This window comes from Echinops telfairi, unplaced genomic scaffold (genome assembly GCF_000313985.2).
Source record: "Echinops telfairi isolate 266 unplaced genomic scaffold, ASM31398v2 ScPeMD7_7468;HRSCAF=8506_0, whole genome shotgun sequence".
In the NCBI taxonomy this organism is placed as follows: domain Eukaryota; kingdom Metazoa; phylum Chordata; class Mammalia; order Afrosoricida; family Tenrecidae; genus Echinops; species Echinops telfairi.
Window position 1 is genome coordinate 71,504,275 of NW_022111369.1, and position 15,923 is coordinate 71,520,197.

A 15,923-nucleotide genomic window follows, 5' to 3' on the forward strand; every position below is an offset into this window, starting at 1 on the left:
CCCCGTCTGCCACAAATTAAGCCTTTGTTATTTCACACTGTTACACAATCTGTTGAGAGCCTCTAAATAGAAAGCTTGATCAACAGTCTGACCTGAGGGAACAAACTCCAAATGCTCTATCCACCGCTCATAAAACAACACAACAACAAATAAGCATCATGTTTTCTTTGGGGGGTTACCCCATAGTATTTTCTTAAAAACAAGAGCGGTGACACAAATAGATGTATGTACACCTATGTTAATGGCAGCATTATTCAAAATAACAAAAAGGTAGAAACAAGCTAAATGTCTGTCACTGAATGGTTAAACTTTGTTGTATAAGTACAAGGGGATACTGTACATAAATATAGAATAATGCTAAATTTCCAAAGATCATACAACACAGATGGATCTGGAATATATTATGAATATACAAAGATTGCTGTTTGAAATCACTATTATAAAAAGCCAAGGACAGATGTAGACACAGAAAGAAACATTCTTTGATGGTTGCAGGGTGGGTGGAACACTAACTAGATAGTAGACAAGATTTAATTGTGGGCAAACACAATACACAACATGAAGAAATTCTGAAAACAGGCATATACATGTTCTGGGAAACGATGTTCAGGGAAGTGTGAGAAACACAGAGGAATCAAGTGAAATGTTGTCAATGACAATGTCCCTTCATGCCACAATTTCTTTTGTGGGGTATTATAATTCTGGACTCTACGCCTGTGGCTAAAATCCAATTTTGGATGGAATTCTATTCTATACTACTGACTAGGATTAAGGAAGCAGCAAGTCCTGAATTTAGTAGGCAGCGTGTATCAAGTTATACTCTGTTTCTTTGTGGATATGGTCTGCTAAAAGAAACATAACCCACTTCCATTAAAGCCCTTCTCTGCATATAAAAGTCATCTCCTGAGACTTCAGAGTATCCAGGACCTTCTCATTCTATCATCTTTCTGAAAGTTGCATAAATATATAAATGATTTTCTCCTAAAATGTTAGACAGCAATTAAGGAACACAATAGAAATTAACTATATGAGAACCCTTCTAAATGTTAACTACGTGCTAATTTGTTTGTTATGTTTTCTGGTTGTTTTCCTCTCAGTCAGAATTTTCTATTTCTTTCCACCCTCTCCCCTGGATGTAAATGTATTTGCATCAATATGTTTTTATTAATCCGTTTGTTTGTTTTTAATTTATTCTTAATTGAAAGTTAATTCATATCATATCAACCCATAGTTCAATCACATCAAGCAGAATTGTGTAATTGAAAGGCATATATCATAATTTCTGGTTGACCACTGATCATTAATAGTTGCTTCATCATACTCATCTTTCGGTTATCCTGCATTTCCCTTGGGTGAAGAATGAAAGTGATTTCAAACAACTACAAATGTTAGAATGCTAAATCACAATGGATCAAATGAATGCCATTAAATTTTAGATTGAAAAATGTCAACTCACTGTCATTAATTGGATTCAGACTAATAGTACCCGATAAGACAGTGTAGAACTGACCATAGCTCACCATGATTGTAAATCTTTATGACAGCAGAAAGCCTCATCTTTCTCCTGAAGATCAGCTGATGGGTTCCATATGTTAACCTTGAGGTTATCAGCCTAATATATTAGCCACTACCTCACCAGCCCTCCTCGAGATATCCTAGCATAAACAGGAGCATATGTTTAATCATTTACAAGACTTCTACAATTTTGCTAAGAGAAACCCAATGAGCATAGTTTTCCAATAAATTATGCTACTTCTAAATCAAGTCTTCCCTCAAATGGTACCATGTTCTATTGATGAATAAGTGGTACCAAATGGGAGTCAGTATGAATGCAAACAGCCCCACAATGATCTGCAGTTCTGGGACAAGGACTACTTGGGTGTTTCTCAAGATGTAATGTAGCCCTGGGGGGTTTCTAACATACAAGATTAGAACTTCAGCATCTATCTCAATAGCTCCAAGGGAAAGCAGAGCTATTTTATAATTCTAACATGCTCCCAGGGGATGCCTATGTAGGAGGGTTCACACTTAGAAGCAAAAGCAATGCCACAAATCTCCAAAATTTATTTCCCCTAATGATTATCACTTGAGATAATTCCTGGGAAAAAAAGGATTTTATGAGCAGCAGCTTGGGTCTCCCTTAAACATTCCAGATGGTTGTTTGCAGGCAGAGAACAGCAGCCACGTTTTCTTTAACAAAAATACATTTTATGAGACCACTTTACTATAGAGTGCTTAGAGTATATATAATAATCTTATGTTAAGACAGAATATTGATTGAGAGAAGCTAACTATCTCACAAATCTGCTATCATTTGTTAAGTAACGACATATGACAGATCCAAGATTACAAGTTTGACACAAAAATAAATATTTGTACATTTTAAAGTAAAATCTTAAATACAATAAATATTAAGAAAATGCAGGTACTGTGGTGTGGAAAAAGAAACAACAGAACAATTAATAATAACTGCCTTTTATAGATTTAAATAATCAATATGTCATTAAATTATAATTATCTATGGTAACCAATAATAAATATTAATTCTACAAATAATATGTATCTACAGCGTCTCATATCCTGGCTGGTCATAGGAAAATAATATAAAGTGATATAAAAATGTGGTTAGGTGTTAAAATATTATTTGGCATATTGTACTGGGTATTTTTACATGGGTTGTTGATAATATATGTTTAACAGTATTGGCATATTTGCCCTTTATACTTCGAGCTGGATAATGGAAAATGCATTATACTGTTTTATTGAATTTACAAGGGTTAGAGTAAGCCATGTTAATTATTGCTATGTCATTCTTGCAGGCTATCAGGCATTAAGACTAAACATAAACCAAACTAAAACTAATTACACTTAAAATGGCTCAAGCATGAAAAATAATCAAATAGGTCCTAACGTGTCTTATTTGTGTCAACAAAAGAAGATCATGATTGTGTGGAAACATATTATAATTGCTTTTCTCCATTTTTGTGATATAAGGATTATTTAACATTTTCTATAACATTTTCATTTTGACATTATAATAAGTACTTACTATAAGAAATTAACTTGACTCAAAATTAGATGATTCTAGATACAAAATATTATAAAAAGAGTGCAAGTTGACTATCTCACTAACTTATTTTTCTTTGCAAATGCATACTATTGAGCATTAGTAAGTGTCTGATCAATGCATTTTATTTACAGAATGTTTCTCAGAATTCAAGTCAATGACAAGGAATGACAAATATCTCTCACCTATAATTGTAAGAAGAGAGTCTAAAATGAAACTGTAAAGCAGAAAAAAATAATCTGTAAAAAAGGGGGAAAGTACTAACATTACTAGGAAAAGTAAAAGAGAGAGTCCTAGAAACATAGAGGGCTTGAGCTTCAGTAGATAAAAATAGACATTGATTGGTGATTACCTCCTCACAAGTTTGAGCCCTAAGGTTCCAGGTGAAGACATGTGACATGAGAGGATGTGAGTGTCCACTGGCATGGAGCTCCCTCAGTACTCTACGGTATGACCCCTCTTTCTACAGTTTTGGAATTGTGGAGGAGAGCAAGTAGAACTAGACTCACCACATATCACAGGAAAACTGAAAAAGCCTTAAGTCCTATCGTAGAGTGGAAAATACTATTTCTAGTTCTATTGCAGCTAAAGTCCGGGAGCACACACATTTTTGGCTGTCATAACCTTAACATTATTCAAATAATTGTGCACCGAAGCACAAACCTGGGCCAACGTGACCCCTGGATTCCTTTTATGTACATGTCCCTCACGTTTCCTTCATGCTTCATATGATCGGAAAGCCGGCACATGAAAGGGCAGCGCATGTAGCATGTGCTCCACAACTGTTCTCCAGCGAAGGGCCAGCTTAGCTTCTCAAATGTAAATTTAAGAAGTTGAAATGGGATCTACGATGTGGAAATGGAAATGACCCAATGCAGACTTTTTCTATTTTGTAGCGTCCTAAAGTCCCTTAAAATGGGCATGGCAATATGAACAGAAAACTGTCTAAATTGGGAGCACTTCTCTATAATTTAACTTTACTATGGAGGAAACATATTTAAAACTCCCAAAACCAAAACCAAAAAATCTTGGGTCTTGTTAGAGCAATTTACAAATATAATTCATGTCACTCTTTTCACCCTTTTGACTAAGGGCATGTATTCCACTCCACTCTGAAATCAGTATTCTGCATCTGATCTTGTCGCTTTCTCTCACACACACAAATTACAGAGTTCCAGCTATATTTTGAACTTGATGGGCTCTTTCATGACAAGATGCCTTGGCATAAACTACTCCCTTTACGTGGACTATCTGTCACACCAGCAACCCCTTCAATTTTTAAGGTTCAAATCAAATGACATCTCCAATTCATAATGTCTGTATAAGTAATGTCTTGCTTAGTGTAAGCACCTAAATATATATATATATAATGAATTAATTTACATATACTTTTTCTAACTTTTAAACTATAAAAAGTGTGAGAGAAGCCTCCTTGTCTTTGTCAAGCACTTGCCACATTCCATTAAAATAATACAAACGCTGAAGTATTTTAAAATGACAGAATTATTCAAATGAGAAATGAGATTCTAATGGAGCCCTGGTGGTGTAGTGGTTACGCTACCAACAGGGTTACTAACCAAAAGATCAGCAGTTTGAAACCAGTAGCAGCTACATGGGAAAAAGACAAGGTTTTCTACTCCCATGAAGAGTCACAGGGACAGTCCAATCATATCCCATAGGGGCACTAGGAGGCCGCAGATAATAACAGTGAGGTTTTTTGTTTGTTTGTTTAATCTTATAATACTAAACTGTGCATTTTAAATGATTTTGGAATGAACAAAAATCCTCTTACTGTTATTTTTTCATATGGCAGAAATAAAATGACCTACCTTTATATTTGCATTCCTGGTATTGCAGGATGTGTAAATATGAAAGCTCTAAATGAAGGTTCTCTTCAGGGTAATGCCATTAACTTAATTATAATGTATTTGATGATTGTATTGGCTATCCTTTCATTCATAATAAAAATGTTAACTAAGAACAATGTAAACACAATTTTGTTGTCACAATGCTCATTATGCTTATCTCAAATATGTTTAAATTTCATGTATTGTAATTTTAAGAGTATCTAGTAATACGCAAATGCGCACTAGAATAATAAAGCCCACAACCATGTTTTTCTGATAAGAATGCTATAACAAACCACAGTAGTTTATATCACTGCTTTCTTTCCAGGTAAACCAGTAATGATCGTGACAGAGTATATGGAGAATGGGTCTTTAGATACATTTTTAAAGGTAAGCTCTGTGATTCAATTATTCAGAGTGTATATATATATATATATTGCTTTGTTGTTGAAGATGGAACTCAGCCATGTAGAAGAAAATGGTGTAAAGAGGATAGGAATATCTATAATCAGAAAAATTATACTGCAATTATATAATTCATTTCCATGTGAAATTTTTACTTTTCGTATAACTTAGGCAAGGGGTTCTTGTGAATCAGAATTGACGTGATGACAATGTGTTTTTTTTATACTTTTTAAAAAACAGTTTTATTGGCACTTCACCCACATATCACACAATTCACTAATTCACCCATATCGAAAAGAGTTGTACAATATTTGCCACAATTATTCTTAGAACATTTTCATCCGTGTTCATTGGTATTGGTATTCATGTAATTTTTTTTGGCTTTTACTTAAGTGTAGCTTGATAATTCTCAAAGGAAGGGAAGAAGAAATGAAATGAAACAGATAGTAAAGATGAAGAAAGCGAGAGAGGGGAGGGAAGCGAAAGGGCAGGAAAGGACAGGGAAGAAGAGGCAAAGGGTGGAGGTATAAGGGATTATAAAAAAGTTAATAGACACTTCACTTCCTCAAAGTACATAATCAAAGACAGAGCAGGAACGTTTGTCCACACGATCAATGCAAAGCATCTACATCAATGGTGGTCTATGGGGTCCTAGATGCTTGTACTCTCCTTGAGGGCCCACCATTGCTGACACAGTAGTGTAAAACCAAGTAGTGCTGTAAGTACCTTAGAGTAGGCCCCAGTTCATAGGATCTCGTGGAGAACAGAACGAGAAATGATTTGCTGCGCGGCGATCCTCAGAATGGTTCCTGTGCAATCACTGTTTCATCCATGATGTCAGTCAGCTCATTCTATCTGAGAACTTTCTCTTTCTCAATGGCCCTCTGTTTCGAAAACCTGCCGACTTCGCCAAGGATGGGACCCTCCTTATACCATATCCACAGAAGGTGAAACAGTCTCAACATCCTTGCATCTACAGAGCATTATGGTTGTATTGCCTCCAAATCAGATTGATCTTTTTCTGTTCATGGTAACTTCAGTATTCTTCGCCAAAACCCTAATTTGAACGCATCCATTCCTCTCCTGTCTTCCTTTCTCGTGGTCTGGCCTTCACATCGGTGGTGCAATTCAAAAGATTCACTGGCCTAATGACCATTTCAAGTATAAAGAAAAGAGATATCTCCATAAGTAGTTTATTATTCTATACCATTAATATTTTAAAATAAGAACAATAAAAGAGGATTGCAGAACTAGAGTATTTAATTATGTTATTTTGTATGTTATAAGAAATAATTTTAAATATTAATGAAAAATACTAAATCAAACTTGACGAAAAACAATAAAGCATTTATTTAAAGGAATCCAGTATTGCTCCTTGATCAGCCTCCTCACTTGCAATAGTCTTCGCTTTTATCTTGTGTGATTCATCCTGAACCATCTTTTCACTGTAGGAGTCATTCCTTTCGAGGTAGGCCAAATAGCTACAAGTCCGTGTGTTTGATACATTAGAAACAGGTGACTTTTCTTCTCTGAACATATTAAATTCAACTTTGAAAAATTCCATTCTGCTTCTGCTGAGCCTAATTGTTCTGGAACTATGTTTAGCTCTTTGACTACTTTCAGGAATAGCATAATTCTCTCCTATCTCATGGGACTCTGAGGCTTAACACAAAGGTGAAACAAATGACATCCGTCACCTTCTTGTTTGGTCCTTATTCTCTGTGTGTTAAATGCTTACCGAAGTAACACATGTAAGAGAATAAGAATGCAATATTTCATCAAGAGCATAATTGGGTTTGTGAAATGAATTAATAAATACTACAAGCACAGTTCCATCTAACTTTTTATACCTATGGACAGAATGAACATTACTACTGATGCTTGGAATATGCTGTTACCCAGATGAGTGTTAAAACGGAGTAAAGAATGAACATTTATGATTTCCACATTGGGCAGCTACCCAGCTGCAAGCTTTAGAGAGGAACTTGATTCAAAGTGCCATTTTAACATACATTTTGCCAATATCAACAAAAAAATTAGATATTGATTCTGCTGAATTAGGGCTGGCCAGATGAATCTCATCACCAATTCCCATGCATGGAAAATAATTAAAAATACCATGTCTATGTCAAGCACGTTAGTCCTCAAAGTCATGCATTTGCCCTTGCTTCATTAAAGTGGTCTTTGGCAGCAGATTTGTCCCATTCGTTGTGTGCGCGATTTCCTGAGCATTGCTTTCATGATCATTGAGTAGTGGCAGTAGTTAATATTTTTAAATCTTTTGTGATATTTTTAATGTGCATATCTCTACATTTTGAATATTCAGCCATTTTATTTGTATATTGTGTAAAATAATGTAACATTCTTGAGAACCTAATTTAAACTAGAACTTTCAATGTAGAACTATAATTATTGATTAGAGACATTGATAGGATAATGTCATTAATGCCAATGTATGAGTGGCCTGTGTGATAGATTGGATGCTATCTATTGAGAAGGCTGCCTTTTCCTTCAATCTCTAGCCTCTACCACATTGTCTGCCAAATTTTTCTATATACAACTCTAATTCCTTACATTTATTGTTGCATTGTTCTTGTTTTTCAAAACAAACATCATGTGAGCTCTAGTCGTTGCGACCATTGTGACTTCCTTGGCCTTTCCATAGACATGACCTTCTGGAGCAGTCCAACCATGCTCAGCCCTCCTCCTTCCCGCTACTCTGCATCAGCTCCTTCATTTTCTCTCAGATCGTCTAGTTTAGCTTTTGCTCCACATGCTTATCCCACTGCCTTTTTTCCCATTTGCTACCCAAACTTGGTTGAATTAAATAATATACCTGCCTCAAAAATGTGCAGGTATTAAGTTGGAGTAAAGAATGCACCGTTCCTCTGACAGCTCAGAATAGAAGAGATACAATACTGTAAAGGGTAATAATAAGATATTCAGTATAAGCTTCCAAAGCCTTTATCTGCTATAATCAGACAGCAGACTGATAAGTATTACCAGTTTCACTACATTTTTTCCTAGCTATGTCCATTTTCCTTCAAATAAAAACTGCATGTGAACTTCGATGAAGTGATAGTATTTAATTTGGGAATTAAAGCAAGATCTTTTGATATTTTCTCCCAGTGAATGGTGTTGGTAGGCTAATATTTCTATATTGTCTTCACAGAAAAATGATGGGCAGTTCACTGTCATTCAGCTTGTTGGCATGCTGAGAGGCATCGCTGCTGGAATGAAGTACCTTTCTGACATGGGCTACGTACATAGAGACCTGGCTGCCAGAAACATCTTAATCAACAGTAACCTTGTGTGCAAAGTGTCTGACTTTGGACTTTCCAGGGTGCTGGAAGATGATCCTGAGGCAGCGTACACCACAAGGGTAAGATCTATCAGAATGCATTTCTAAAGTGCTAAAGAAGAATTTAATGTTTAAAGATTTTTAAAGTAAATAATATACAAGGTGTTTCTAATGAAGCCCGTGAGAGAAACTACCAAAGTCCAGATAATTATCCTGGTTATTTTTCAATGAATTCAGACTTTAATAATGTTTCAAATGTGGCAGAAAAAAATTGGTTATTAAATAGAAATTAGAAATTAAACTACATTTTTTCCAGTATGGAATTTAGTGTGTTCCCTTCCTGTGAAATGAACATTTGTCTGTTATTCTTATTACAGACAAATATTTCAAGCTTACCTTGTTGTTTGTTTTCTCTTAATGTATGTTTTCTTAGAGATGAAATATTTGATTTCCCAGGCTTTCTTGTTTAAAAATAATAAGAGAATAAGATTTTTTACACTCGCTAAAAAGTCAAGATGTAATCTGTATATTGTAAATTTGGGAGAAAAAAATCTACACGCTAGTTGCTATATCAAAACATGACATTTGAGAAAGGTGGTAGATTTTATGGTTAGATCTCAGTTATTCATTATTCAGTCGGATTAAATAAGGTATCTACCTCTTTTGAGGAAACAAATAGCCTAACCAATGGAACCAACACCAAATATGAGAGAAGCACATCATCAAATAACAAAAACACTGTGTCTGGGGAGAGCATGGCTTGAGGTGTTTAAGATATCTGATTGTCCTACATGTCGTATTAAGTGTTCCATTTCTTAGCATTTCATTCAGCAACCTAGAAGTACAATATCTGCATGAAAGGGCCAGGGCACCAGGGATTTGGAATCTTTTACTCTCTGCAGGAATGCCATCAAAGCGTGCCTGATTGATTTGCTTGACTGCCTGCATTTCCTTACTTAACACTGCCATCTTGAGCATTGTAATTGAGATGTGGGTCCTGTGTATGTTGTAGTAGTCAAACAGAATTTAAACTAGAAACCTTCAGGACAGCCAATTAGTAGTCAGTCTATACCTGCTGATGGCCTGAGATATGTGAAAAGAGACTCCATGCTGTCAAAGAGATTCACTTAAAAATGGTACATCTCTTTCTAGATCTCATCCGTGAGGCAACGATATCCCCAGATACATTTGAAGTACTAGAGGGGGAATTTTAAAAATTCTTTTTTCTACTTTAGGGAGGCAAGATTCCAATCAGATGGACTGCCCCCGAAGCGATAGCCTTTCGAAAGTTCACCTCTGCCAGCGATGTCTGGAGCTATGGGATAGTGATGTGGGAGGTTGTGTCTTATGGCGAGAGACCCTACTGGGAGATGACCAATCAAGATGTAAGTATGGAACGATTCCCCCAACTTGGAAACCAAATGCATTGCCCACAGAGTTGGAAGATGTATATACTTTTCCTTTCTTTCCTTTTGAAAGAGGAGAGGTACTATACAATAAAATTTTAAAAATAAGTGCTTTACTTACCTCTGGTGTATTTTGCTGTTGGTGAAATATCCTTTATGTACAAATTCAAAATGACTTAGTACAAAGAACAAGTTACTGTTCTATAAAAATTCAATCCTTTGCCAGACAGTTTTAGCTGTCCTCTAGTGATGTTTCACTCAATTCGTGTGTCATTTTCAAGAATGAAGAAAGAGCTCTCAAAGAATGGATGCTGACAGGCAAGTTTGTTATGATTTGCATTGGATGAAAGAAACCAATGCTCAAAAACAAGAGGATGCATGATGTTGTTTTAATTGTGCATATTCTCATAGACTAAACAGGGATAGTCTCTGTCTTTACATCTAAAATGTAAACAAAATTGTATTCTTTATTTAATTTGAGGAAAAAATAAGATATTCTACCCACAATGTATAAAAGGAAAAAAACTTAGAATAATAGAATCCTAGAATTAAAGGAACCCACAGAGTCACTATGCCAATAAGAATTGATTGACACCTAACCACATCACCAGTGGTACTGAAGGAAGAAGTTCAATATGCACTGAAGACATCTGTAAGCAACACGATTTCAGAAATCAACAGAATATCAGCTGAGATGTTTCAACAAACAGATGCAACACAGTAAGCACTCACTTATCTAATGGCCAAATTATTTGGAGAACAGCATGCCCAATCGATTCCAAGATATCCATTCTATGCCCATTTCAAAGAAGGCAGTCCAAGGACCATGGAAATTACCACGTAGTATTAGTACTATCACACACAAGTAAAAATCTGCTGATGATAATTCAAAAACAGTTGCAGCAATACACTGAAGGGAAACTGTCAGAAATACAACTCAGATTGAGGAGAGGCCTTGGAATGAATGAGATTTTATGGATTCCTGATAGATTTGGGCTGAAAACAGAAAATACGTGAAAGTTGTTTACTTGACTTTTAATGGTTGTGCAAAAGCATTAAACTGTGAGTCATAATAAATTGAGGATAACAATTTGAAGCATAGGAGTTCCAAAACAAAAATGCAAAATTTTACATACATGAAGAGGTAGTGTTTTGAACAGAACAAGTGGATATTATATGGTTAAAAGACAGGAACGGTTTTACAGTATTTATTCAATCTATATGCCTGGACTAGGTGAAGAAAAGTACAGGATCAGTACTGGAGAAAAACTCGTTAACAACTTGCCATATTTAGAGAAGACAATCTTTAGAAAAGATGATCTTGCCTAAGGAGAACAAACAGGATTTGAAACCCTTACTTATGGCCTTCAAGTACAGATTACCGTTTTACATAACGGAAACAGAAGTTCTCAAAACTGGAGCAATAGGCACCATCATTATAGATAGGGAGAAAACTGCACTTTCAAATGCTTTCATTTTATGTAGATTCACAGTCAACACTCATGGAAATGTCATATCATTCAAGAAATCAAGTAAAGGGAGGGGTGTTAAAGAAGGTGAATGCAGATGGTGATCGCAGGGAGGAAGTGGGAAGAGCACTGTTACATTGTGCTGACTGCACTCCGTGGCACAAAATCAATGTGTATGAATGGGAGTGGGAAACAGTCTCTTCGGTAAACTTTTGCTAAAATTACAATACATTGTTGTGTGTTTGTTTTAAAGAACAGGATCAAATGATAGCGTTTGATGGCAAATCCATTACAAAAGATCTCCTTACGGAGCTATAGAGATGTCATATCGAGGGCTAAGCAATGCCTGACACGAGCTTTGGCATTTTCAGTCAACTCATGGCATATGTACATGAAATGTAGTGAATGAAGGAAATTAGAAAGTGAATGAAGGAAATTAAAGAATAATCGATGCTTTTGAATTGTGTTGTTACGTTATACTATATTGTTGGAGACTATAATAAATATGCACTCATTGATTCACTCACTGCCAAGAAGTCTATTTCTATTCTGTAGAAATTCCACATGGGTTTCTGAGACTATACACCTTTCCTTGAGTGGAGACCCCCATCTTTCTCATGTGGAGTGCCTGGTGGGATCAAACCCCTGACCTTGGAGTTAGCAGCCTTCCTCATAACTCAAAGTACCACCACAGTTTGGATTGCTAATGAAACAAATTTACTCTAGAAATGGAGCTAGAATGCTACTTTGAAGTGAGAAGGACAGACTTTGGATCTGTTATCAAGGACCAGAAGAAGGGTATCATGCTTGATAATATACTACGTCAGCCAATGCGTGTAAGATCCTTCATGCAATACATTAGCATTATGGTTACAATACTAAGCTCAAACAAATCAAAGATTTTGAGGATAAAACAGTACCATGCAATGTTTCATTTTGTTGTGCATAGATTTGTTTGAATTGAATCAGAATAGCACTTTAAAACAGCTACAGTATTAAAGGAACAATAAAATAATTTTTACTAAAATTCAGAAATTTAAAAAATGTAATTGATACTTGGCTCTCTAATGGTTGCTTTTGTAATTTTCATTGTTGCTATTCACTTAAAAACAAAACACACTGCCAGAAAGTTGATATTAACTCAAAGCAACCTTATATGGGATTTCTGAGGCTCTGTACATCTTTACAGAAACAGGGAGATCAGAGCCTCTTCTTTCTCCAGCAGATTGGATGGTGGGTTTGAATCAGCTTCCTTGTGGCTAGCAGTCCATTGCTTACTGGATTTCCACAAAGACTCTTAGGCTACTCAATGTACACCTGTACATTTTAGGTCACATTGACTTTTTTATTGAAATGTTGAGTGTTGGTGGTACAGGAGTTATGGGTTGCACTGTCAATCACAGAATCAGCAGTTCTAAACCAGCAATGAATCTGCAGGCCACGAGGATGTGCCCATTGGTTACTGTCTTGGGGACCCAGAAGGACAATGAAACCCGGCCCTCCAGGGTGGTGCTCAGTTGGAATACACTCCATGACAGTGAATTTTGTTTGTTTATGTCCTAAATCAATGTTTGTGTTTCTGTTGATCTTGACTAAATTGTCTCATCTTCCTGCAGTTTGGTGGAGTTAAACTGATATACCTAGGCCCTGCTCTCTATCTCTCTCATCTTCCTCTAGAAACCAGCAAGCTAACTCACACATGTTCTCATTGTAGAGGCTGAAGGTCCACAGAAACCCTGGAACAAATCTGTTAAAATCCAATTGTTCCGTCCCACGGTTAAAGGGTTGGGCGAATAACACCACTTGAAGTGGGTGGACATTACAAAGTCATGAGGGGAGAGGCTTGAAACAGGGGAAGTGAAGGACTTGGGGCAAAAAGTATGATTTAATATCATTTATGTAAGTAATTCCAATTTTTCTATTGGCTGTATGTTCTCTGTTTCCATTTATTTTATGCTTAATATGACTTTTGGAATTGTCCTCATCCACTCTTACCGTCACATTTATTTCTCTGCCATTATTTCATTGTATATCTCCTTTTTCATTTTAAAAATGTTCTCTACTTTTTGTCCTTTTATAGTCTGCAATACTCTTTCAATACCACTGTATTTTAATCCATTTACAAAAGTACCAGGGCACAATGATGTAAATTTTCAGGGAGTTATAAGAATGAACATTAGTGTTTTGTTTTTGACTGAATTTTACAAAAGCTAAATGAGTTTAACCAAAAATGTTTGTTTAATTGCACATCTTTCTAAAATGTTTGCTTTGAATATAATGTCCAAGGCAAGTTTATTGTTACCTCATGGCTACTAAATTTGTCTCAATATCTATTCCAATTTGTATTTAAAAACCTGACAAATCTATATTTGAAGATCAGAATTATTACATATATCTTTAGAAAAAACTCTGAGTAAAGTAAAAACACTGTTTTAACAGTTTCAAATACTATATTCCATAATCTCTATAGTCCAGATGCTACCTGATTTTAAACTTGACAAAGAACTTTATCAATATGAAAATGACATACAGGATAATCTAAATCTGTCAGAGGAGAACTTCTGTATCAGGGAGAGAGCGTATGCCAAAAAGTATCTTTTAGTTAAGGATTGCTTTCTATCAACAAAGGAAAAATGAAAGCATAACAGCACATAATTAAAATGAACTTCAATGACAAAAGTGATTTTAGGTAAATAACATACTATGAATTTAGATTCACATTTGGGCATCCCAGAGGTCAGAAGACTTCTAGTAATTGAGAGCAAAAAAGGATGACTTTAAATGTCATCCTTTTCAGAACATAAAGCAAAAATCAAAATAATGAGATATTTTATTTTACTATATTTTACATGTATTGGCAATATCTTCCTCTCATATATATAGGAAGATATATGAACATGTAGAATTCTAGTAAGTACATAGAGTAAAAGCATTTAAAACCCATTGAACGAATTCTTCCGAACATTTTAGGGCTAACTGACATTTATCAGTCTTTTCTCAGTGTTTATATATTTATTATATCCAGAAGTTTCATTAATACTCTGGTGGCCGAGATCTCACCGGTAAAGCAAAAGAAGGTTTGCCTCCAAAAGATTTGAATGGACTTTGCCTCAGCTGAACCTCTTTCTATCATTGCTTTCAATTTCTATTGGAATGCAATTTGTTTTATTAATACTGCAGTAATATTTTCTGGAAAAACAACCAGGCCACATGTAATTAAGTAAATTGGACCATGAAGACCTTGGTTCTCATTTACATATTGCAAATTTCCAACTCAGCAAAGCATTCGGTTTTTATAGTCTTTGTTGTGGTTAGGTGATAGCAAGTTTATTTCAACCCCATATGACAATATAATCAATATAGCATGAAAGTAAAATATTGCTGAAAATCATCCAACAACAGCTGTAACAACACAGTGACAGAAACTCAGGCTGGAGTTAGAAGAGCACATCAAGCAAGTGATGTCCCTGTTCATGTCAGGTGGATCTTGGCTGAAAGCAGAGACTACCAGAAAGATGTTTACTTGTGCTCTATTTACCATGCAATGACATTCCACTGTGTGGACCATAAGCAAACTCTGGCCAGCTTTGAGAAAAATGGGATTTCCAGAATATTTCATTCTGTTCATGTGAAACTTGGACATGGATCAAGAAGCAGGCAAGTAGAAGAAAGGAAAACTGCATGGTTTCAAATGGAGAGAGGGTGTCAATGCAATTTCCTATCATCAAAGTTGTCCAATCTGTACCCTGGGCAAATATTCAGAGAAGCTGGATTACATGAAAAAGAACGGGGCTGTAGTCAAGACTTCACTAAGGCTTTTTATAAACCCGTGACATATAGATGGCACATCCTTGCTTGCTGAAAGTGAAGAGGACTTGAAGCGCTGCTGAAGATCAGGGGCTGCAGCCTTCAGCGTTCATGACAAATCAATGTAAAGAACACTCAACTCCTCACAGCTGGGCCAATAAGTATCATCATGATAAAGGGCTAATGAAGTTGTCAAGGATTTCAACTTGCTTGGGTCCTCAATGTTCATGGAAACATCACTTGCGAGAGCAAGTGGGTCAAGAGATCAAAGGACTGGGTAAGTTAGTTGAGAAGTTAGCAGGTCACTTGGAGAACTAGGATGCACCCGATTGCAAGCAATTCTACTTTCAGTGACCTCATATGAACATTGACTAAGGAAGGCAGTAGCAGGATCGATGTGTTTGAATTATGGGATTAGAAAAGAATATTTAAAGTACCACGGGGGGTGGGGGGGCGAGCGGAGCGGGGAAAGAACAGACAAATCTGTCCTAGAGGAAGTACAACCAGAACGCTTCTAGAAGCCAGAATGACAAGACTGTCTTCTGTAATTTGGATATGTTACTAGGAGAAGCCAGTCCCTAGAAAAGGACATCATGTTTGGTAAAACAGAGAGGAGCTAAA

General features: G+C 36.0%; 1 protein-coding gene across 1 annotated transcript in view; it reads left to right on the forward strand.

Annotated features, from left to right (window-relative positions):
- The window catches only part of EPHA5 (EPH receptor A5), a 317,049-nt gene that overhangs the window by 281,811 nt on the left and 19,315 nt on the right, over positions 1-15,923 (forward strand). Inside the window, exons 10-12 of the mRNA XM_030888562.2 lie at positions 5,243-5,304; positions 8,492-8,701; positions 9,856-10,005. Of these exons, the coding sequence (XP_030744422.1) occupies positions 5,243-5,304; positions 8,492-8,701; positions 9,856-10,005 (422 nt within the window). The remainder of the gene's footprint in view (positions 1-5,242; positions 5,305-8,491; positions 8,702-9,855; positions 10,006-15,923) is intronic.